Source organism: Piliocolobus tephrosceles, chromosome 12 (assembly GCF_002776525.5).
Source record: "Piliocolobus tephrosceles isolate RC106 chromosome 12, ASM277652v3, whole genome shotgun sequence".
Classification (NCBI taxonomy): Eukaryota; Metazoa; Chordata; class Mammalia; order Primates; family Cercopithecidae; genus Piliocolobus; species Piliocolobus tephrosceles.
This window is the reverse complement of record NC_045445.1, coordinates 19922364-19948188: the sequence shown is the minus strand read 5'-3', so window position 1 is coordinate 19948188 and position 25825 is coordinate 19922364. Positions and strand designations below refer to the sequence as shown.

The 25825-nt window shown below is 40.0% G+C and overlaps 1 protein-coding gene across 1 annotated transcript in view; it reads left to right on the top strand.

The window, feature by feature from the left end:
* Window positions 1-503: 503 nt before the first annotated feature.
* HPRT1 (hypoxanthine phosphoribosyltransferase 1) overlaps window positions 504-25825 on the top strand; it is a 41817-nt gene continuing 16495 nt past the window's right edge. Inside the window, exons 1-3 of the mRNA XM_023198853.1 lie at window positions 504-693; window positions 13848-13954; window positions 15580-15763. Coding sequence (XP_023054621.1) covers window positions 667-693; window positions 13848-13954; window positions 15580-15763 — 318 coding nt within the window. The 5' untranslated portion in view covers window positions 504-666. The remainder of the gene's footprint in view (window positions 694-13847; window positions 13955-15579; window positions 15764-25825) is intronic.

Here is a 25825-nt window from a genome sequence, read left to right as displayed (position 1 = left end):
CCGGCCAATATACTCATTTTAGTGAGGCAAAAATAGAGGCTCAGAGTCTGATTTGTACAAAGCTACAGAGCAGTTAAGTGTCCTCTCAGATGTGTACCCTGATATGGGTGACTAGGGCTCTAGGTCTCAACTGTTACAACCAGTTAAGAGTTTGGGGAAGCACTGGGCCAAGAGTCAGGAAAATGGAAGCCACAGGTAGTGCAAGGTCTTGGGAATGGGACGTCTGGTTCAAGGAGTCACGCGGTGACTGGAACCCGAAGAGCCGGCGCCCGGTTTATGGCCGCCATGAAGCAACGCGGACCGCGGTAGGTTTGGGAATCTGGGAGCCTTCTGAATAGGAGACTGAGTGGGGAGGGAAGGGGGCTTCGCTGGGAGAGCCTCCGCTTCTTCTGGGAGAAAATTCCCACGGCTACCTAGGGAGCCTACAAACGGGTAGGCGCTGGCGTAGGCGCGTGGGCGGGGCCGGGGGCGGGGCCTGCGGGGCTGGGCTGGGCGGGGCGAGGGCGGGGCCTGCTTCTCCTCAGCTTCAAGCGGCTGCGACGAGCCCTCGGGCGAACCTCTAGGCTTTCCCGCGCGGCGCCGCCTCTTGCTGCGCCTGCACCTCCTCTGCTCCGCCACCGGCTTCCTCCTCCTGAGCAGTCAGCCCGCGCGCCGGCCGGCTCCGTTATGGCGACCCGCAGCCCTGGCGTCGTGGTGAGCAGCTCGGCCCGCCGGCTCTGGCCGGTTCGGGCCCACGCGGCAGGTGGCGGCCGGGCCCTGAGGCGTGGGGTCCGCAGTGCGGGCTCGGGCGGCCGGGCCCAGGGAACCACGGAGGCGGGGGCGGCCACAGTTTCCCGGGTTCGGCTTCACGTCACGCGAGGGCGGCAGGGAGGACGGAATGGCGGGGTTTGGGGTGGGTCCCTCCTCGGGGGAGCCCTGGGAAAAGAGGGCTGCGTGTGGGAAGAGAAGGTGGAAATGGCGTTTTGGTTGACATGTGCCGCCTGCGAGCGTGCTGCGGGGAGGGGCCGAGGGCAGATTCGGGAATGATGGCGTGGGGGCTTTCGCGGGAGAGGCCCTTCCCTGGAAGTTTGGGGTGCGATGGTGAGGTTCTCGGGGGCGCCTCTGGAGGGGCCTCGGCACGGAAAGCGACCACCTGGGAGGGCGTGTGGGGACCGGGCTTTGCCTTTAGTTTTGCACACACTGTAGTTCATCTTTATGGAGATGCGCATGGCCTCATTGAAGCCCCACTACAGCTCTGGTAGCGGTAACCATGCGTATTTGACACACGAAGGAACTAGGGAAAAGGCATTAGGTCATTTCAAGCCAAAATTCACGTGTACTGGAATCCGGATTCCAGGCTGACCAATGCCCCAGGATATAGAAAATGAGAATGTGGTCCTTACCTTCAGGAACATTCTTAACCGTAATCAGCCTCTGGTATCTTGGCTCCGCCCTCACTGGTTTTTTCTTGTTTGTTGAACCGGCCAAGCTGCTGGCCACCCTCCCCAACCCTTCTGATCATGCTTGCTAAAGTAGTCAAAACCCCTGCCAGTTAAATGCTTTAACCTGCTTTATTATGATTATTTTTGTTGTTTTGGCAATGACCTGGTTACCTGTTGATTGTTTCTCCTACTAAAACTTTTTAAGGGCAGGAATCACCACTGTAACTCTAGCACATAGCACAGTACTTGGCTTGTAAGAGGTCCTCGATGATGGTTTGTTGAATGAATACATTAAATGATTCCCACTTGAGCCCTAAGAAAGAAGCGATTCTATTTCATATTAGGCGTTGTAATGACTTAAGGTAAAGAGCAGTGCTATTAACGGAGTCTGACTGGGAATCCAGCTTGTTTGGGCTATTTACTAGTTGTGTGGCTGTGGGCAACTTACTTCACCTCTCTGGGCTTAAGTCATTTGATGTATATCTGAGGTGCTGGCTACCTCCTGGAGTTATTGAGAGGATTATAAGACAGTCTATGTGAATAAACAACCCTTGCATGGTCCCTGGCTGGGAATAGTAATAATAGCCATCATCATGTATACATACGTAGTCCTAATTCGTCTTCAAAACAGTCCTGTAGCAATGGTATGATTATTACCATTTTACAGATGAGAAACCTTTGAAGCCTCAGAGAGGCTAACAGACATACTGTAGGTCATACAGTTATTAAGGGAAGGAGCTCTGATTCGAACCTAGCTCTCTCTAGAGTAATACCAGTGAAAAACTAGGCTAAGAATAGGTACTCAAAAAAATGGTAGTGGCTGTTGTTTTTATTCAGTTGCTGAGGAAAAAATGTTGATTTTTCGTCTCTAAACATCAGCTTACTTAATTCTGCCAATTTCCTTTTTTTTTGAGACAGGGTCTCACTCTGTCACCCAGGATGGAGTGTAGTGGCGCAATCACTGCTCACTGTAGCCTCGACTTCCCGGGCTCAGGGATTCTCCCTGGGCTCAGGGGATTCTCCCACTTCAGCCTCCCGAGAAGCTGGGACTACAGGTGCGCACCACCATCCCTGGTTAATATTTGTATTTTATTTTATTTATTTATTTATTTATTTATTTTTATTTTTATTTTTTTGAGACGGAGTTTTGCTATTGTTGCCCAGGCTGGAGTGCAGTGGCTTGATCTTGGCTCACTACAACCTCTGCCTCCCGGGTTCAAGCGATTCTCCTGCCTCATCCTCCTGAGTAGCTGGAATTACAGGTGCCTGCCACCATGCCTGGCTAATTTTTTGTATTTTTAATAGAGACGAGGTTTCACCATTTTGGCCAGGCTAGTCTCGAACTCCTGATCTCAGGTGATCGGCCTTCCAAAGTGCTGGGATTACAGGTGTGAGCCACCGTGCCCAGCCTAATATTTGTATTTTTTGTAGAGATAGTGTTTTGCCATGTTGTCCAGGCTGGTCTCAAACTCCTGATTTCAAGCTATCTGCCTGCCTCTACTTCCCAAAGTGCTGGGATTACAGGCATGAGCCACCATGCCTGGCCTAGGTAGATGCTTTTAGCTTTGGGGTGTGATGCCTGCCCCAGTATACAGTGAATTTAATTATTGCTAGAGCTGGCTGTTTGTTAGTTTTCTTTGAACATAAGATACTCATTGTTTTTAGTTTGCAAATCCCTCTTCCTTTTTTAAAAATTTCCTTCCCTTAAATTGTTTGCATGTTAGCAATAACAAATGCTTAAATGGTGTTATGTGCTAGATACTCTTCTAAGCCCTATTATGTATATTAACTAATTTTTTTAATTATGCAAATCAGAGAGGTTAAGTAACTTGCCCAAGATTACCCAACAATACTAGGATTTGAACCTAAGTTTGTCTCACCCCAGATTCTGCTCTTACAATCTCTAAACTTTTAAGTTAGTAGTGACAATAGTAGATATTTATTGAATACTTAGCTATGTTTTAGGCGTTGAAGTGAATATTTTGCAGGCATTATCTAATGTAAACACCCTAAAGTTATATAACAGATACCCTTTAGGTAAATAAACACTAGTATGACCTTGGAGGCACAGATAGATGAAGTAACTTGCCCAATATCACTTACATGAAATTGGCCCTCAAATGTGTCTGATACAACCCATGCTGCTTGTAACTGTCATTTTAAACTGCCAGGGTAAACTTGGACACACTTGAGCTAAGAAAAAGCTTCTAGATTTTTGCAAATTAATGTAAAATATACTGTATGTGGATATAGTATCTTCTAAATTTCAGGGATGGTAGTCCTAGAAATGTAATCCCGCCCTAGCCGAGCTTACCCTGCCAATAATTTTTTACAGAATTGGTAAAACGGAGCACTTTTTTTTTGTCCTTGGCCACAGTGTTATCAATAGGGTGTAGATTGACATCAGTCTGTAGGTGTAAACCAGAATTATTCTTTGTGACCACCAAGAAATAGAGCAGTTCAGTTCAGAGGTTTCTTTCTGTGAATTTAGCACTGTGACCTGCATACTACAGGTCTACTTTGTTTTCTATCCAATGTTTATATCTGGCTATTGCAAAAGGTAGGAAAAGGACCAACCAGATCAGCAGAGAAGAGGTGCCTTGGAGTTCTCTTTTAGTTTTCTACAATTCATTAGATAGTAACTAGTCTATGTCATTTTACTCCCCTGTAGTGAAGATATGTTGAAGATGTACTAGTATATTATTCTACCTTTCTGTAATTTTATATTGTGTAGATTTGTTAAAATTTATGTGTCAATCACCACCAGTAATATCAATATTGAGCCTCAATTCTTATTTTCCTGCCCAGTGGCTGCCAAATTACTAACATTTACAATAATTCACTACTACTGAGATAATTTACTTCTGATTCAATCACATACTTCAGATTGTTAGGGAACTACTGTCTTCAGCATCGTGCTTCTGATAACTGATAAGTATAATTTTTTTTTTTTGTCCAGAGTGAGCATGTCTATTCTTCTGTGCACACTAATAAAAGGAAAAATTGTAATATTGAGTAAATTCGTGTCCTTACACATATAGTAGTTATGAGCCCATGTCCCTAGAATGGGTAATAATTTTTCCCTCTCTTGGTTGAGTAGTCAATAATGCTGATTTTAATTCTTATAACAGCTTTATCCCTCAGAAGGGAAGGCAAGCAAGTTATATATGTAGTTTATTTGTAAGACTGATATGAAATTGGAAGATGAATCTACTATTAGCTTAAATTATTTTTACATTTAGGCTTATTGCATCAGCAACTCATAATTTTGGTTTTTTGTTATCCTGAGTTAACACAAATTATCCAAGGAGATGGCAGATCATCTGCTTTGAGGGTTTTTTTTTTATGAATTTTAATGTATCTGAATATAAAAGGTAAAAATATGCCAACTAGCAATTTCTGCCCATTCCAGAAGTTTGGAAATGTTATTGATTACTAGGAATAAAATAAAATGTGGTTTATCTATTGTTATAGCTCTTTTAATTCACATAGCTCATTTTTATCTTTTTTTTTTTTTTTTGAGACGGAGTCTCGCTCTGTCGCCAGGCAGGAGTACAGTGGTGTGATCTCGGCTCACTCCAGCCACCGACTCCCTGGTTCAAGTGATTCTCCTGCCTCAGCCTCCCGAGTAGCCGGGATTACAGGCATGCGCCACCACGCCCAGCTAATTTTTGTAGAGACAGGGTTTCACCGTATTGGCCAGGATGGTCTCCATCTCCTGACCTCGTCATATGCCTGCTTTGGCCTCCCAAAGTGCTGGGATTACAGATGTGAGCCACCGCGCCCAGCCCACATAGCTCGTTTTTAGACTCACTTCCATTAACTTTTGTTTGGACCCACGAAAATTGTCTTTTTTTTTTTTTTTTTTTTTTTTTTTGGAGATAGAGTTTCACTTTTGTTGCACAGACTGTAGTGCAGTGGTGCAATCTCAGCTCACTGCAATCTCTGCCTCCCGGGTTCTAGCAATTCTCCTGCGTTAGCCTCCTGAGTAGCTGGAATTAAAGGCGCCCACCACCACACCCAGCTAATTTTTGTATTTTTAAGTAAAGACAGGGTTTCGCCATGTTGGGCAGGCCAGGGGTGATCTGCCCACCTCAGCCTCCCAAAGTGCTGGGATTACAGGTGTGAGCCACCGCATCCAGCCAACATGTCTTTTTTTTTTTTTTCTTTTTAACCACAAAGAGACGTAAGCAATCCTTGTCACAGATGATGAATTGATATTGCAGGTATTGTCTTAGCTTGGATTAATATTTTGCTTACTGTAATTTTAGATAATATAGCTTTGTAATTAGAAATTTTATTTGTAAACCACAAAAATGTTTACGTGAGGGCCATTATTACAGATGTGACATGCATAGTTATTAAGAATTTGTATGCTTACATGGGTCAGTCTGGCAAAAAATTACGAATTTTTAAAAATTAAAAAAAAATTTGTAATGCCAGTTTTACTGGAAAGTAAAATTATTTCAGTAATTTATTATAGCAAAAGTATTGATTTTCATTCTAGACAAAAGTTAGAATGAAAGGTAATTTCTCAATACTCTTTCATATTAATAAAAGTACCTGTAGCGATTTTTATCATTCACAAGTATATCACAAGTAAGTTAGAATTTGAGAACTGTGTTCCAGATCTCTGAGGAGATGCAATCAGATTTCTGAACTGTCTCGGCAAATGGTAAGCAACTTAGAGCTAGTAATTAATAACCTGTCCTTTGATTTCTAGTTCAGCCAGAAATGGCCATAATTGAGAAAGGCAGATCTGGAGAGTAACCACATTTTCATTCACTTACCACTTCTAGGCCCCTCCAGAGCTCTCAAATATTTTGGGGTTGAGCCCTTCCCCAAAGCCATACAGGACCTTTTATTGTGATCTGATCTAGCCGTTTTTATGTTGGGTGCTTGTTATGGACTGAGCATTTATGTCCTCCCCCACCCCCCATATCTTTTTTGAAGTCCTAATCCCCCAGTGTGATGGTATTTGGAGACAGGGCCTTTGGAAGGTAATTACAGTTAGAAGTCAGGAGGGTCAGGCCCAGGTCTGATTGGGTTAGTGCCCTTATAAGAAAAGACACCAGACCGGGCGTGGTGGCTCACACCTGTAATCCCAGCACTCTGGGAGGCCAAGGTGGGTGGATCATGAGGTCATGAGTTCGAGACCAGCCTGGCCAACATAGTGAAACCCTGTCTCTACTAAAAATATAAAAATTAGCTGGGTGTGGTAGCGGGCTCCTGTAATCCAAGGTACTCAGGAGGGTGAGGCACGAGAATCACTTGAACCTGGGAGGTGGAGGTTGCAGTGAGCCTAGATTGTGCTACTGCACTCCAGCCTGGGTGACAGAGCGAGACTCTGTCTCAAAAAAAAAAAAAAAAAAAAAAAAAGAGACACCAGAGAGCTTACTAGAAGACGTCGTGTAAGCACACGGTTAGAAGACCTACAAGCCAAAGAAGAGGCCTCAGATTGAAACTTACCTTGCAGGTACCTTAATTTTGGACTTCCCAGCCTCCAAAACTGTGAGAAATAAGTTTCTGTTAAGTCACTCAGTCTATGGTATTTTGTTATGGCAGCCTGAACAGGTAATAGTTCTTTCAGAAAGTGTTGATAATGACCACATGCAACACCAAGTCACAAATAAAAAAGAGATGTGACTTATATTCATACAGAAAGTTGGGCACTGCTGTTGCCTTGTTGGTTTAGAAGGCTGTGCTAGTTCAGTGGCAGAGAGGTGCTGGTCTCCTTTACTCAGTTTACAATCTAGGCAGTAGAATGTAATCACTGCTTTAAACTTGATATTGCTTATGGAGAGAATCATTGGTGCTGGGTAACTTTGGGTTCTAGGTTTACTTTTTGTGTATATATAACTGTGTTTGGTAAATCACAAGTTTGTGGGCTTGTCGAATTAGATTTTGGTACAGATGATGAGCTTTATTATGCTATACAGTTAGTTCTATGTATATATGCCTTTACCACTAGATTATAAGCTCTTTTTTTTTTTTTTTTTTTTTTTTTGAGATGGAGTCTCGCTCTGTCCCCTAGGCTGGAGTGGAGTGCAGTGGCACATTCTCGGCTCACTGAAGCCTCTACCTCCCAGGTTTAAGCGATTCTCCTGCCTCAGCCTCCCAAATAACTGGGACTATAGACGCGTGCCACCACACCCGGCTAATTTTTGTATTTTTTGTAGAGACAGAGTTTTGCCATGTTGGCCAGGCTGGTCTCGAGCTTCTGGTCTCAGGCGATCCACCTGCCTCAGCCTCCCAAAGTGCTGGGATTTACAGGCACGAACCACCACACCCAGCTATAAGCTCTTCAAGGGTTGTAAATTTATAATCATCCTTGTGCCCTCCTGCAGATTCTGTTGCACAGTGCCTTAATCAAGGTAGATGCTGAATGCATTTTTGTATAATTGAGTATGTTGCAATCCCCAACTCTTTCCAACTGTTCCTGTCAAAGCAGCCACTGGATTGTTAACTAATCCATATTAGATGGGGTTAATTAATATCAGATGGGACAAGTAAGGGCTAATAAGATTATAGGCCACCAAGTAGATTTATGTCTAGCTCTTATAGAGAGTGAGTTTATTGGACCTGTTTAATAGGAAGTTCTGGTGTTTGGGACGATTAAAACTGAAGTTCCTGTTTATTATACCTATTAATATTATTTTCATATCAGTGGTCCACATGCAAGTGAGGCTTCTGAGTCAGAGTTTGAGTTCTCTTAAACTACCATAACACTTTACCTGTCTCTTTTTTTTTTTTTTTTTAAGACAGTGTCTCGCTCTGTCACTCAGGCTGGAGTGTAGTGGTGTGATCTCGGCTCACTGCAGCTTCTGCCTCCTGGATTCAAGCAATTCTCCTGTCTCAGCCTCCCTAGTAGCTGGGATTACAGGCCTGTGCCACCATGCCTGGCTAATTTTTTTTTGTAGTTTTAGTAGAGACGGGGTTTACCATGTTGGCCAGGCTGGTCTTGAACTTTTGACCTCAAGCAATCAACTCGCCTCGGCCTCCCAAAGTGCTGGGATTACAGGCATGAGCCACAGCGTCCAGCTGTCTTTTTTTTAAATAGCAGTTTAACACTGTTCACAGTTACTCATGTATATGTCATGCCATCTACTACACTGTAAGTTCTATGAGGGTAGCTATATCAAATTTATCTAACTTTCTCTTTATGCATGACATACTAAGTATTCAATAAATATTTGCATGTTAGTGATAAGGATATAGGTTCTGAATAGTGGGTCCTTACCATTAAAGAATTAGTATTTGATGGCCAGGCGCGGTGGCTCACGCCTGTAATCCCAGCACTTCGGGAGGCCGAGGCGGGTGGATTATGAGGTCAGGAGATTGAGACCATCCTGGTTAACACGGTGAAACCCCATCTTTACTGAAAAAATACAAAAAAAAGTAGCCAGGCGTGGTGGCAAGCACCTGTAGTCCCAACTACTCAGGAGGCTGAGGCAGGAGAATGGTGTGAACCCAGGAGGCGGAGCTTGCAGTGAGCCGAGATCGCGCCACTGCACTCTAGCCTGGGCGACAGTGCGAGACTCTGTCTCAAAAAAAAAAAAAGAATTAGTATTTGATATTTGATCATTAAATATGAATTAAGAGGACTTAGACTTTTTGTTAAATGTCAAGCTGGGAAAAGTTGTCATTTTAATGAATTGCCTCTTACTTAATTTCATCTGATGATACATTTTGTTTTTATTTTGTAAAAAATTATTTTTTTTCTTTTTAGAGACAGAGTCTTGCTATGTTGCCCAGACTGGTCTGGAACTCCTGACCTCAAGCAATCCTCCTGCCTTAGCCTCCCAAAATGCTGGGATTACAGGCATGAGCCACCTCACCCAACCTTGTATTATGATACATTTTGAACAGCTACAAGTAGACATAGTATAATGAACCTGCATGTACCCATTGCCAAGTTCTGACAACTGTCTGTCTATAGCCAGTTATGCATTTCTTAAATTAGAACCCCCTCAATATACCCAAATATATATATATATATATGAAGTTGTGAATTCATACCTAAAGTATCTCAAGTGATGCAAGTTTTATGAATTTTTGTTTATGCCTTTTGGGAAAGTTGTATTGACAATTTTTTTATGCTTAAAGTAAACCATAAATAAATCTTTCAAAAAAAAATCTAGGATGCAATAAAACAAACAAAACAACTTCTTGACATAAATGTGGTATGTAAATCTATTTTGATTGGAAATCAATTTGTTATATTGACAGAGATAGAATTCCTATTTTAGAATACATCTCTGCTGATCTGTCTGTATTCTTAGACTGCATATCTGGGATGAACTCTGGGCAGAATTCACATTGGCTTCGTTTGAAACAAACAAGACTTTTGAAATTCTTAGTCCATCTGCAGAACCTGTAGCCAGGCACTGAACCATTTTGATAGATGCAGTAGTCATTACAAGTGTATATTTCAAGGAGTTCTGGCTGGGTCCTAGTTTGTGCTTGTGGCAGAAGCAGTGAGTGACTGGGAGGAAGTTGGTGAGTAAGCTTCAAGGAAGAAGTCATTTTTAGTACTCTGGATCTTGCTGATTTTAAAGCACTACAAAATGGTGCATTTTCATTCTTGTCAAGTGATAACAGATACATTCTGATGAGCCTGAAATGAATACATATTGTATCATTTTTATAATATCTAGCAAAGTTTGTATTTTCCCAAAACTTGAACTAAATTTCAGTTCATAAAATTTATTTTATTTATTTTATTTTATTTTATTATTTTTTTTGAGACAGAGTCTCGCTCTGTCGCCCAGGCTGGAGTACAGTGGCACGATCTCAGCTCACTGCAAGCTCCGCCTCCCAGGTTCATGCCATTCTTCTGCCTCAACCTCCCAAGTAGCTGGGACTACAGGCGCCTGCCACCACGCCTGGCTAATTTTTTGTATTTTTAGTAGAGATGGGGTTTCACTGTGTTGGCCAAGATGGTCTCGATCTCCTGACCTCATGATCTGCCCACCTTGGCCTCCCAAAGTGCTGGGATTACAGGCGTGAGCCACCGCGCCCGGCCAGTTCATAAAATTTATAAAATACTTACTTGTAAAATATTTTTGGAATGTTCATATAGGTGACACACAAATGTCCCATTTTCATTCTTTCTATAGTAAATATGTTCTGATATAATGTGAAGGTTTAGCAGATGCATCAGCATTTAATCCTAGAGGATCTGGCATAATCTTTTCCCCCAAGAATAGAAATTTTTTCTGCTTATGAAAGTAGTACATGTTTGTTTAAAAACAAATCAATATTGACTTCTGCCCGCTGTGTAGCGCTACGCCCCCACCTGGCCATGACCAGGGGCATGTCCTGGTCCATCTACCTGAAAATGTTTGAAGCCAGCCTCCTGGCCATGTGCACAGGGGCTGAAGTTGTCTCACAGGTATTACGGGCCAACCTGGCAATACATGAAGTTCCACCAAAGTCTGAGAACTCAGAACTGAGCTTTGGGGACTGAAAGAGAGACAACACAAACCTCAGACTTCTCAGCACTGGAAACCTCAAAATACAACTGAATTCCATAAATAAGATTTTAAGTCTTAAATATGTATTTTTAAATGTATTAAAAGTCAAGCTGCTTGTACTTAAGCACCTAATACAATGCTTAGGTTGTAAAAGGATGCTCAATAGGTACTAACTGATATGTTGAGATTTAATTACGGTTTGACCAGTATTTCTTGGAAATTGTCAAAGCTTATATCATCAGCTTCTTGAATGTGATTTGAAAGGTAATTTAGTGTTGAATATCACGTGAGCTAGAGTATTTCATTCTTTCTGGTTTATTTATTCAAATAGACTTTGAATATAATGGTGAATGGGCATTATAAATTAATAAAAATGACATTGAAAATGAAAAAAAAAACAAATATTAAAGTGTAGAAAGTGACCAGGCGTGGTGGCTCACACCTGTAATCCAAGCACCTTGGGAGGCTGGGGCAGGAAGATCGCTTGATCCCAGGAGTTCGAGACCAGCCTGGGCAACATAGGGAGACTTTATCTCTTAAAAAAAAAAAAAAAGAAAGATTTTTTTCAATTAAAGAATTTTTAAAAAGTGTAGAAAGTGTCAAGACCCCACTTCTTACCATTATTTGGTATATTTCTCTATACCCACCCACTCTTCCTCCTTTTTCCCTCCCTCCCTTCCCAATCTTTTTATCTTTGTATTCTGATTTTTTGTTTGTATATTTTGCTTTAATTTAATGTATCTGTTAAAAATTTCCCATACATTTTATATCTATATATAAAAATGCATGCTGCCAAAGATAATTTATAAGAAAGATCATTGAATTTTTTTTAAAAAGTAGTATATATTCATTGAAGAAAATGTGGAATATATAGCAAAGTAATAAAGAAGTAAATAAAATTGCTGTAACTGCTCTTTCAAAGATAATTGCTTTTATGATTTTGTTATATTTTTTTCTGTATATAGGTACATATATAGTATTTATAAAGCTGTAATCATAGTACATTTTCACATCACAGGTACCATATCAGTGTTACTAAATATTTTGTATGCCAGGGGCTAGACATACCAAGACAACCAATATGTGGTTCTACTTAAACAATATTAGAGTATCTTTTATGATGGCACTTCATGAGTTGACTGTAACAATCTTAGACTTCTAAGAGTTTGGGTTTTCAAATAATCACTTAGCTTTTTTGGGTGATTTTTCCCCCCTACTGTGAGATGAGAGAGGCTGTTTGGATTTGGGATTGGGGTAGGGGGGACAGCAGTTTTTTTCTTTTCTTTTTCCAGGTAGGGTATTGCTGTGTCACCCAGGCTGGAGTGCAGTGGTGTGATCTCAGCTCACTGCAACCTCCACCTCCTGGGCTCAGGTGATCCTCCTGCTTCAGCCTCCCCAGGCGCATGCCACATGCCTGGCTAGTTTTTGTATTTTTAGTAGAGATGGGGTTTCACCATGTTGGCCAGGCTGGTCTCTAACTCCTGACCTCAGATGATCCACCTACCTGGGTCTCCCAAAATACTGGGATTACAGGCATGAGCCACTGCATCAGCCAGCAGTTTTTCTTGTTTTGTTTTGTTTTTTGAGGTAGGGTCTTTGTTGCCCACGCTGGAGTGCAGTGTTGTGATCATAGCTCACTGCATTCTCAAACTCCTGGGCTCAAGTGATTCCTTCTGCCTCAGCCTCCCGAGTAGCTGGGACAACAGGTGTGCACCACCATGCCTGGCAAATTTTTAAAAAGTTTTTTGTAGGGATGGGGTCTTGCTACATTCCCCATGTCGGTCTCGAACTCCTGGCCTCAAGCAACTCTCCTGTCTCAGCCACCCAAAGCACTGGGATTACAAGTGTGAGCCACTACACCACGCCAGTTTTTCCTGTTCTGTGTGATATTTTATCTTGTTAGACTGCAGTGTGTTAAAATTTGTTTTACTAAATTTTCAAACATACTCAAGTGGAGAGAATAGTATAATGAATACCCATATATCATCACCCATGTTTAGAATATTATTAAATATTAAGATTTTGCTGCATTTGTCTTAGCTCTTTAAAATTTTTCTTTTTCTCTTTGTGACCTAAAGGAAATTCCATATCATATCACTTGACTTCTATATTCTTAAGATGACTAAGACATATAGTTATGTGGTGGGTTTTTGTTTTTTTCTTTTTTTTTTTTTTTTTAGACGAAATTCCACTCTTGTCCCCCAGGCCGAAGTGCAATGGCGTGATCTCAGCTCACTGCAACCTCTGCCTCCCGGGTACAAGTGATTCTCCTGCCTCAGCTTCCCAAGTAGCTGAGATTACAGGCGCCTGCCACCATGCCCGGCTAATTTTTGTATTTTTAGTAGAGACGGGGGTGTTCACCATGTTGGCCAGGCTGGTCTCAAACTCCTGACCTCAGGTGATCTGCCCGCCTCAGCCTCCCGAAGTGCTGAGATTACAGGCCTGAGCCACCGCGCCCGGCCTGTTTTTTTTTTTTTTTGTTTGTTTGTTTTTGAGACAGAGTCTTGCTCTGTTTCCCAGGCTGGAGTGAAGTGGTGCATTATTCTTGGCTCACTGCAACCTTCATCTCCCAGGTTCAAGTGATTCTCCTGCCTCAGCCTCCCAAGTAGCTGGGACTTCAGGCATGTGTCACCACACCCGGCTAAGTTTTTTGTATTTTTAGTAAAGATGGGATTTTGCCATGTTGCCAAGGCTGGTCTCGAACTCCTGAGCTCAGGCAGTCTTGCCTGCCTCAGCCTCCCAAAGTGCTGGGATTACAGGTGTGAACCAATGTGCCTGGCCTGTTGTTTTCTTATGTAATTCATTATCATACCTACAAAGTTAACAGTTACTAATACCATCTTATACCCAAATTTCTCTGATAGACTGAGGTTATTTTTTAACATCTAAATCCAATCAAATGTTTGTATCCCGTAATGCTCTCATTGAAACAGCTATATTTCTTTTTCAGATTAGTGATGATGAACCAGGTTATGACCTTGATTTATTTTGCATACCTAATCATTATGCTGAGGATTTGGAAAGAGTGTTTATTCCTCATGGACTAATTATGGACAGGTAAGTAAGATCTTAAAATGAGGTTTTTTACTTTTTCTTACGTTAATTTCGAATGTCAGCAACTGTTCTGAGTACTTGCTATTTGAACATAAACTAGGCCAACTTATTAAATAATAGATGCTTTCTATTGTTAAAATATTCTTTATTAAAAAAAGAGAGGAGGGCCTTACTAATTACTTAGTATCAGTTGTGGTATAGTGGGACTCTGTAGGGACCAGAACAAAGTAAACATTGAAGGGAGATGGAAGAAGGAACTCTAGCCAGAGTCTTGCATTTCTCAGTTCTAAACAGGATAATGGGCTGGGGCTGAATCACATGAAGGCAAGGTCAGATTTTAATTATCATGCACATCTAGCTTGAAAATTTTCCGTTAAGTCAATTACAGTGAAAAACCTTACCTGGTATTGAATGCTTGCCTTGTATGTCTGGCTATTCTGTGTTTTTATTTTAAAATTATAATATCAAAATATTTGTGTTATAAAATATTCTAACTATGCATATATACATTTATATTTTAACATATGAGTATAGTTTTAAATGTTATTGGACACTTTTAATATTAGTGCATCTAGAGCTATCTAATATATTTTAAAGGTTGCATAGCATTCCATCTTATGGAGATACCATAACTGATTTAACCAGTTCACTATTGATAGACACTATCTTGTTCTTACAGACTGTACTAGAAGAAACATTCTTTTACATGTTTGGTATTTGTTCAGCTTTATTCAAGTGAAAATTCTGGTCAAGGGGAAAGAGTTCATTGAATATTTCGGTATTGCCAAATTATCCTCTAAGAAATTGAATCATTTTATACTCCTGATGTTATATGAGAGTGCCTTTTTCCTCACAATTTGTCTCTCTTTTTTTTTTTTTTTTTTTTAAAGACAAGGTCTCTGTTGCCTAGGCTGGAGTGTAGCAGAATGGTCACAGCTCACTGCAGTCTCAACCTCCTGGGTTCAAGCGATCCTCCCACCTCAGCCTCCTGAGTAGCTGGGACTATAGGTGTGCGCCACCACTGTCAGCTACTATTTTTATTTTGTAGAAACAGGGTTCGCCTTGTTACCCAGACTGGTCTTGAACTCCTGGGTTCAAGTGATCTGGCCCACCTCAGCCTCCCAAAGTGCTGGGATTATAGGCGTGAGCCACTGGCCCAGTTTCTACAGTCTGTTTTAATATTGTATATTATCCAAGATACTTCATTTAATCAGAACCTGCCAGTCTAATGGGTGAAAATGATATCTTGTTTTTATTTGTATTAAAAAAAATTATGATAGTGGTATGCTTGGTTTTTTTGAAGGTATCAAATTTTTTACCTTATGAAACATGGGGGCAAAGGATACTTGGAGGATTTTTAAAAATTTTTTAATGCATTTTTTTGAGACAAGGTCTTGCTTTGTTGTCCAGGATGGAATGCAGTGGCACAATCACAGTTCACTCCAGCCTCAACATCCTGCAATAAAGTGATTTTCCCACCTCACCTCTCGAGTAGCTGGGACTGCAAGTACATGCTACCATGCCTGGCTAATTTCCAGGCTAGTCTGGAAGTTTAATGACTAAGAGGTGTTTGTTATAAAGTTTAATGTAGGAAACTTTCTATTAAATTCCCGATTTTATTTCTGTAGGACTGAACGTCTTGCTCGAGATGTGATGAAGGAGATGGGAGGCCATCACATTGTAGCCCTCTGTGTGCTCAAGGGGGGCTATAAATTCTTTGCTGACCTGCTGGATTACATCAAAGCACTGAATAGAAATAGTGATAGATCCATTCCTATGACTGTAGATTTTATCAGACTGAAGAGCTATTGTGTGAGTATATTTAATATATGATTCTTTTTAATGGCAACAGTAGGTTTTCTTATATTTTCTTTGAGTCTCTGCAAACCATACGGGCATTCATTTCACTTGGTTACAGTGAGATTTTTCTAACATATTCACTAGTAGTTTACATCAAAGCCAATACTGTCTTTTTTAAACTAGTCACCTTGGAGGATATGTACTTATTTTACAGGTATGTGTGTGTTTTTTTAATAAACTTCTTTTAGGAGTTGCTGTTGGGACTTGGGATGCTGTTTTCACTATACATACTCACTAGTGGCAGATATCCTCTCTTGAGCTACATTGGTTTGGGGCGAGTCAAAAGTCCTTTGGAGCTAGGTTTGACGAATAAGGTGGGTCAACACTTGTTGGCAAATTGAAGAAACCACTTTTTTTTTTAAACACACTTAAGAAAGGGGAGTGCAGGTATACCCGAGAGAGTATGGGTATACCAGAAACCACTTTTGATCCACAGTCACTCTGCCTGTGTCACGCAATTGAAATGCATCACAACATTGACACTGTGGATGAAACAAAATCAGGGTGATCTTTACAAGTGAATTTCATTCATAATTTGATAGTGCAGATGTTTGATTTTTATTAGACTATTGTTTCTGATTTTATGTTGGGTTGGTATTTCCTGTGAGTTACTGTTTTCCTTTAAAATAGGAATTTTTCATACTCTTCAAAGATTAGAACAAATGTCCAGCTTTTGCTGTTTCATGAATGAGTCTTGTCCATCTTTGTAGAAACTCGCCTTATGTTCACATTTTTATTGAGAATAAGACCATTTATCTACATTTAACCTTCAACCTCATCCTCTCCATTAATCATCTGTTTGAGTGACCCAAGTTTTTGACCTTTTCCATGTTTACATCAGTCCTGTAGGTGATTGGGCAGCCATTTAAGTATTATTATAGACATTTTCCCTATCCCATTAAAACCCTTTATGCCCATACATCATAACATTACTTCCTACCCATAAGCTCCTTTTAACTTGTTAAAAAGTCTTGCTTGAATTAAAGACTTGTTTAAACACAAAATTTAGACTTTTACTCAACAAAAGTTATTGATGGATTTGTTAATTGATGGTTTACACTAGGACTTCATTCTAGTCAGTATAGTTGCTGGAAGTATAACTGGCCAGCCTTTAATACATCGCTGCTTAGAGTCAAAGTGTGTTCATGGTATGATTTATCTTTTTAGTCTTCTATAGCCTCCTTCCCCATCCCCATCAGTCTTAATCAGTCTTGTTATGTTATGACTAATCTTTGGGGATTTGTGTAGAATGTTATTTTAGATAAGCAAAAACGAGCAAAAAAATTAGGGGAGTTTAACTTCAATATTTTCTTTTAAAAATCATTTTATAGTTATAAGGGCAATTTTGAATGGTAGAAGCACTTTGACATTTTATTTCCATTTTCTACTTTTACTTTTTTTCCTGTTTTAGATCTTAGAGGATTATTAAGCAGAACTCCTCAATTGATAAAAAGCATGACATCTTAAACATAAGCAAAGCATATTTTTGGGTTAATTTTCACATAGAAAACAATTTATTTTATGTGAAATTCTATGTAGATATACTTTTTTAAGTATTATTTACATATTTATTTAATTAATTAATTTATTTATTTTATTTTATTTTTTGAGATGGAGTCTTGCTCCGTCACCCAGGCTGGAGTGAAGTGGCATGATCTCGGCTCACTGCAAGCTCCGCCTCCTGGTTTCACGCCGTTCTCCTGCCTCAGCCTCCCACGTAGCTGGGACTACAGGCGCCCGCCACCACGCCCAGCTAATTTTTTGTATTTTTAGTAGAGACGGGGTTTCACTGTGTTAGCCGGGATGGTCTTGATCTCCTGACCTCGTGATCCACCCTCCTTGGCCTCCCAAAGTGCTGGGATTACAGGCGTGAGCCACCATGCCCGGCATTTTATTTTATTTTATTTTATTATTTTTTTAATTAATTAATTTATTAATTTATTTATTTATTTTTTGAGATGGAGTCTCGCTCTATTGCCCAGACTGGAGTGCAGTGGTGCAATCATAGCTCACTGTAACCTCTGCCTCCTGGGTTCAAGCGATTCTCCTGTCTCAACCTCCTGAGTAGGTGGGACTACAGGTGCCTGCCACCATGCCCGGCTAATTTTTTTATTTTTAGTAGAGACGGAGTTTCACCTTGTTGGTCAGGCTGGTCTCGAACCCCTGACCTCAGGTGATCCACCCACCTCGGCCTCCCAAAGTGCTGGGATTATAGGGGTGAGCCACCGAGCCTGGCCAACATGTTAATTTTTTTAAAAAGGCTTTATTGGGGTATATTTTATATAATATAATAATCACATGTTTTAACGGTACAATTCCAAGCTTTTTAGTATATTTATAAGGCTATGCAAGGAAGATATACTATTAAACAGTAGAAATTGAGAAAACTCTTCGAATAATATCTCTTGATTTGGTGATGGCTCATGCTTGTAATCTCAGTGCTTTGGAAGGCCAAGACAGCAGAATTACAGGAGGCCAGGGGTTTGAGACCAGCCTGGGCAACACAGTGATACACTATCTCTACAAATAATAAAAATAAAAATATCTGTTGGTTTGAAGTAACTTTTTTTTTTTTAAAAAAAAGACAAGATCTCATTCTGTCACCCAGGCTGGAATGCAGTAGCAAGATCACAGCTCACTGTGGCTTTGACCTTCTGGACTCAAGTGATTTTCCCACCTTAGCCTCCCGAGTAGCTGGGACTACAGGTGTGCACCGCCATGACTGGCTAATTTTTTTTATATTTGTAGAGATTGGGTCTTACTATGTTGCCCAGACTGATCCCAAACTCCTGGGCTTAAGCAGTCTTCCCACCTCAGCCTCTAAAAGTGCTGGGATTACAGGCTTGAGTCACCATGCCCAGCTTGAAGTAACATTTCTACCCTGTTTAATAATTCAGCAGTTTGTCATGTAAGATATTCATATATGCATATAAAACATTAGGCAGCTTAATTTGGTAAAACTGTAAAATGGAAATTTTAAATTGTTTGCAGCATCAATAACATTGATGTTAGTATGATTTTTACATGCTGATCTTGACCAATTTGAAACAGTGAGTTAAAATCTGCTGACCCATATTAAATCCTAAAGAAATATTCTATGAACTATTAAATGTTTCCAGACTATATAAAGAAGCATTATGATATAAACACACCCATCTATTTTTTTTTTAAATAAAAACTCCATTTTTCTTATTAAAGAAAACATGCTTGTTAGAAAACATACGGCTGGGTACAGTGGCACACATAATTCCAGCTTTGGGAAATCGAGGTGGGAGCATCACTCGAGGCCAGGTGTTTGAGACCAGCCTAGGCAACATAATGAGACCTCATCTCTACACAAAAAGAATTAGTTGCGCATGGTGGCATGTACCTGTAGTCCCAGCTACTTGGGAGGTAGAGGCAGGAGCATCCCTTGAGCCCAGGAGTTTGAGACTGCAGGAGTTTGAGACAGAGGGAGACCCTGTCTTAAAAAAATAAGAAAGAAAATACAACTGCAGAAAATTATAAAGGATTTCAGTCATTCCAAATATCACTGCCACTTTTTATTTAGAATATTCTAAAGAATTCTCTGTGTACACACACACATGCGTACTCTTAATCCAAGTAGCTAGGTAGGATTTTATTTACCTAGTGCCTAGATGGGAAATTGCCTGGGGATTCCAAATACCAATTTCATTAAATTAAAGATGCCGCTGATTTTAAGACTTAGCACTATTTTTCATACTGCCAAGAAAGAAACACTACCAGTTATAATTGTAAATTGTCATCAATTGTAATACATCAAGTTAGAGCTATTATTAATAGAGTGTGAATGTGCATCTTGGAGCAATGAAATATAGTACTATATATTTGATGACTTTTTCTGTCCTGTGATATTCAGAAAGTGAAAGTTAAATATGGACTGGGCATGGTGGCTCACACCTGTAATCCCAGTACTTTGGGAAGTCAAGATGGGAGGATGGCTTGAACCCAGGAGTTCAAGACCAGCCTAGGCAACGTAGCGAGATGCCATCTCAAAATATTAAAAATAAGTAAATAAATAAAAAGAAGGTTAAGTATGCAAATGTATTTCCTTTGTTGTGAATTTATTTCAATTTTATAGTGATTTTGTTTTTTTTTTTTTTGAGACGAAGTCTCGCTCTTGACCCCCAGGCTGGAGTGCGATGGCATGATCCCAGCTCACTGCAACCTCTGTCTCCCAGGTTCAAGCTATTCTCCTGCCTTGGCCCCCCAAGTAGCTGGGATTACAGGAACCTGCCACCATTCCTGACTAATTTTTGTATTCTTAGTTGAGACGGGGTTTCACCATGTTGGCCAGACTGGTCTAGAACTCCTGACCTCAGGTGATCCACCCGCCTCGGCTTCCCAGAGTGCTGGGATTACAGCCGTGAGCCACCGTGCCTGGTCAGTGATTTTTTTTTTTTCTTTTTTTTTTTGAGACAGGATCTTGCTCTGTCACCCAGGCTGGAGTGCAGTGGTGCCATCTTGGTTCACTGCAACCTCTGCTTGGGCTCAAGCAGTCTTCCCACCTCACTCTCAAGTAGTGGGGACCACAGGTGTGTGCCACCACACATGACTAATTTTTGTATTTTTTTGTAGAAACAGGGTTTTGCCATGTTGCCCAGGTTGATCTCAAACTCCTGGGCTCAAACAATCCAACTGCCTTGGCTTCCCTAAGTGAGATTACAGGCATGGGCCACTGTACCCAATCTAGTGGTTTTTAAATTTTTATTTATTTATTTTTTTTACCAAAGAAACAATGAAGCCTCAGGAGGAAAACTTGATACACAAGTAAATTTTATTGGAAATGTTTTTTGTGTCGACCTTAAGCAGAGGGAAAATTAGTCTGCATTATGGTGTATTCAGACTAAATGACTGAAATTAAAATGAAATTATCCTTAGAATTTGCAATCTTAGAGAAAACTTTTTCATTTTTATTTTTTTTGAGTTGCAAATTATCTCCATTTACATTTGAGAAGAGTGAGTCACAGAGGAATTAAGTAACTTACTCAAGATCTTACAAGTCTTTGATTTGAACCCAATCTTTTAACTCTGTAGAACTCAGTCACTCTTATCTGGAAAAACTTTTTAACTGATGTGGATCCTCTAATGTGGGCTTCCTATCATTCATTCTCTATTAGTCAGAAGTTTTGTAAGCAGACAATTCATTTTGCCAATTATGGGATTTTTTTCCCTCAGTTGCAGTCAAGGTTCATAAAACTATAACTCTTTATCTTTAATTAGAAATTTTTTTTTGAGACAAGGTCTTGCTCTGTTGCCCAGACTGGAATGCAGTGGCACAGTCATAGCTCACTGCAGCTTTGAACTCCTGGGCTTAAGGGATCCTCTGCCTCAGCCTCCCAAGTATCTGGGACTACAAGCACATGCCATTACCCCTGACTAATTTTTTTTTTTTATTTGTAGAGATAGGGTCTTGCTATGCTGGTCTCAAATTCCTGGTCTCAAGCAATCCTTCTGCCTTGGTCTCCCAAAGTGCTGAGATTACAGATGTCAGCCGTTGCACCTGGCCAAAACGATAATTTAAAATACACACACACACACACACACACACACACATGTGTATCTCAAAAGCATCAAAAGAGAAAAGCTGTAGCTTTAGTCTTGATCTTGATAGTGACTTGATTAGGCTATCTGTTTAACATCAAATATGCAAATTAATACTGTCTTTGAGTGAGCGTATTAAAAATGCAGAAAGTTTTGGAGTAGTTTTTTATTTCAAATTGTAGTCTGTATATTTAACGTATACAACATGATGTTATGGGATACATACAGATGGTTAAAAGATTACTGCAGTGAAGCAAATTAACATATCCCTCAATTCACATAGTTACCCTTTTTTTTTTGGTGGCAAGAGGAGCTTAAAATCTCATTTAGTGTGAATCCCAAATACAGCACAATTTTATTACCTATATGCCTCATGTTGTGCATTATATTTCTAGACTTATTCGTCCTACATATCTGCTACTTTGTATCCTCTGAGCTGCATCTCCCCATTTTCTCACTTGCCCCCCAAGTAGTTTCTTAAAGTGTCTCATATAAGAGGGCAGTAGCTTTCAGCTTAAACTTTTTCTCTGTATGTGTTTAGTCAGTTTCTTTGAGGTATACTTTTCTCTCCAGAATAGTTAGATGTAGGTATACCACTTTGATGTTGACACTAATTTACCTAGAACTTATCTTCTGCAAGTCTGTCTCTATTTCCATCTCTGTCTCCATCTTTGTCTCTGTATCTATCTATCTATCTATCTATCTGTCTATCTATAGATATCTAGATCGATCTATCTATCTATCTATCTATCTATCTATCTATCTATCTATCTATCTATCTATCTATCTATCTGCCTGCCTACCAACCTACCTACCAACCAAAGCAAATTCATGTCCTTCTCCTATTTATTGAATTGAGACCATAGACGGGGTGAGAGAAAAAATTTGGCAGGAATGGGAATGTGTATTATCTGTGGCATAAGGAAACTACAGAACTAGGTTCAAAAGTGTACTTTCTAGTTCTTTCCCATGGCTTTTCACTTTGATATAGTCCTTATCAGGCAACTGAGGTTTTATATAAGTCCCCTAATTCTTAGAACATCAAGGTGTAGTAGTCAAGTCTGTTCCCTTGAAACCACAATTTTGTGAAAAAAAATTAAGAAAATTGAATAATTTATTCAGCAGATACATATTGATTATCTGTTATATAGCCACAAGAAGTGGTTCTGTTGCACACGTTTATTTTATCAGATCCTAATCCCAACCCAGGCATAGAATGGAAACCATGAAGATAGGATGAAATAACTTTTGAATGTTTGAAAATAGTGTACTTAAAAATACCAGGTGATTTTTGTTTGTTTTTTGTTTGTTTGTTTGTTTGTTTGTTTTTGAGGCAGGGTCTCACTCTGTCACCCAGGCTGGAGTGTAGTGGTGCAGTCTCACCTCATTGCAGTCTTGAACTCCCAGGCTCAGGTGATCTCCCACCTCAGCCTCCCAAGTAGCTGGGACTACAGGCGCATGCCACCACACCCAGCTAATTTTTTGTATTTTTTGTAGAGACAGGGTTTCACCCTGTTGCCCAGGCTGGTCTAGAACTCCTGGGCTTAAGTGATCCTCCCACCTCAGCCTCCCAAAGTGCTAGGATTACAGGCAGGAGCCACCATGCCTGGCTGAAAATACTAGGTTTTTAAGTATCAGCACTGCCTCTTCAATCTTTTCTATTACTGTGTTGTGCTAAATGGTATTTTTTATTTAATTAGAGCAATGCTGTTCAATAGAACTTTTTTTGAGGGTGGAAATCTTTTATGCTTCTGCTGTATGGTACAGAGCCACTAGTGACATGTGGCTTTTGAGCACTTGACACATCTTGTGCAACACAGGAACTGAATTTTTAAGTAATTTATATTGCCACATGTGGCTACCGTATGGGATAGTGTAGGACTAGATGATCTGTAAGGGCCCTGCTTCATCAATGTCATTTTTTAACTGACAGAGACCTTTAGTTTTTTTTTTTTTTTAAGTAATGTGTTTATTTAAAAGAATTCATAAAATACAAGTAAATAAACTTATTACCTGAGCATATATCCTTCCATACTTATTTTTTCTGCATACATATTTTGGAAAATGGAATATCTGCCATTTTTTTTATCTTGAGATACAGTCTACCTCTAAAAATACATGATTCTAACATTCTCACTTTTGTTGGCATTTGATCAGGGTATAGAAAACAGTTAAAGGACAGAGGATGGTTGAGAGATTACGATATGAAGAGAAAATGTGATTGAGTGTGGTAGACTTGGGGCCTGCCTGAATGTTGAGAGGATGACTGTTTTCCAATAAAAAAATTCCATTCTAGGATCCTAAAAGAAAGGTCTGAAGTTCACTGCAGAAAGCAAGCTGCATAGTACTAAGCCACTAAGGGGACATGGAGCCAGGACTTCCTACCTTAGTAATATTCTCATCATGCCCTCTTGGGAACCCAGCCTTGTTGATTAGCCTCTCTGCTTTCTCTCCTTATAGTTCAACCTCCCTGTTTGTTCCAAGCAGTTCTTTTCCAGCCCATTTCTTATGCACTTCTATATAGCTTTTCCTATACCATGCTGCAGTTCTTATTGCTACCTAGAGGTTTTCAAAATTCCTAGGGGCGGACAAGTAGGCATAAACAAAGTTCTTCCCTATTATCCTTATTTTTTCACCTAGACTGAAGAGGTAGACAAAATAGAAATAAAGACATTAAGGGTATGTGTTTTCAGTCCCAAAGAGCTTCTCTGGCAATTTTATGTAGTTGACAGTGACACTCTTGAGTTCAGGACAGATTGGACTCCTTGGCTGAGAGGAGTGAGGAGATAGGATGGTAGAGGGGAGGGTAGAGCAACTCTGGAGGAAGCTTTCCCCTCACCTTTGCCAATCCTGTTATCCTAGACTTAACCATAATTAAAGATGAGGGAGGCACTTAGTAAAGGGATCTAGTGGGAAGCTTGTTCCAGACAACCAAGGAGGAAGGTTCGCGCAGTTCCTTTGGCCACCCAGGTGGTGTAATTGATCCATGTATGCCATCCATATACAATGTAGGCACTTATACCTGTATTCCAATGTAGTGAACTATACCATTACTCTTAAATTAATATTCTTTATTAGCTTCCATGGTGGCTATAGGCCAGGCGAGAGAGTTAAGAAAAAATAAATAGCTAGGTATGATAACTCAAGCCTGTAATCTCAGCATTTTAGGAGGCTGAGGTAGGAGGATCGCTTGAGTCCAGGAGTTTAAGACCAGCCTGGGCAAAATAGTGAGATCCTGTCTCTATTTTTTAAAAAAGCCTTAGGGCAAACAGGAATATGAAGGTTTGGATGCTAATAGAACAGCAGTGTCTTACTGCTTGGAGTTCTCTTGTTTCTTATCCTATCACCATAGCCTTTGGATCACAGCAATTTTTCCATAACTCCATACTTTTCAGTTCTTGAGTATTTTTTCCTTTATTCCTCTTGTCTCTGTAAAAAGAGATCAACTGGAGTCAAGACTGTAATACCAAGTATCTCCAGAAGATGTCACTATTTAACAGGCTTTACAGTGTAAATAATTTGGTGTGAGTCACTGTCATCTGAAGCTTGTTGTCTTTTCTTTCTTTTTTATTTCTTTTTCTTTTTTTTTCCATCAACTCTGTATGTTTGAAATGCTGAGTTTTAAGTTAGTTGGAATAAGGGATGTCTGTAATTTCCCTAAAATGAGAAGTAATATGCAAAGGTTGATATCAGAAGTCATATGTTCACTTTGCAACACCAAACAATACTGGCCCATTTGTGTTTTTCGAAAGTAATACTCCATAATAAATGGATGTATATATAGAAGCATAACAAAAATAGAAGCACATAGAAGTGAAAAGTCTCATAAACCCCATTCTCACTACTCATGCAATTGCTGTTACAAATTTGTTTAAATGAAAAAAAAAAAAAAACAAATTTGTTTAAATGTTGAATAAAAATGGTGTCATAGGCAACACAGTGTTCCACTCCTTGGTGTTTTTAATAGCATTATTCTGTCTCAGTGTGCATTGGATTACCACGTGCTTTTTAATAGTTGCATGGTATTACGTTGTGTAGATGAACTTGATTAATTTAAATGGTTCCCTGTTAATGGACATGTTAGTTCGTTTTTGTGAACAACTGGTACAGTGAACATTTTTTTTTTAATAATAATAAAAAGAGAGACAGAATCTTGCTGTGTTTATCAGGCTGGCCTTGAATTCCTGGGGTCAAGGGATCCTCTCGCCTCCACCTCCCCAAGTGCTGGGATTACAGGCGTGAAGCCACCGCACCTGGCCCAGTGAACACTCTTTAATGTATCTTTGTATACTTGTCAGTGTTTTTGTAGCATTGATTTCCAGAAGTGGGATTACTGGGTTAAGTGACATGTGTATTGCAATTTTAACAAAAGAGGCTATGCCAATAAATACTCTCACCAACAAGAGTGCTTATTTCCCCTCAGCATATTATCAGGCTTAAGTTTTGCCA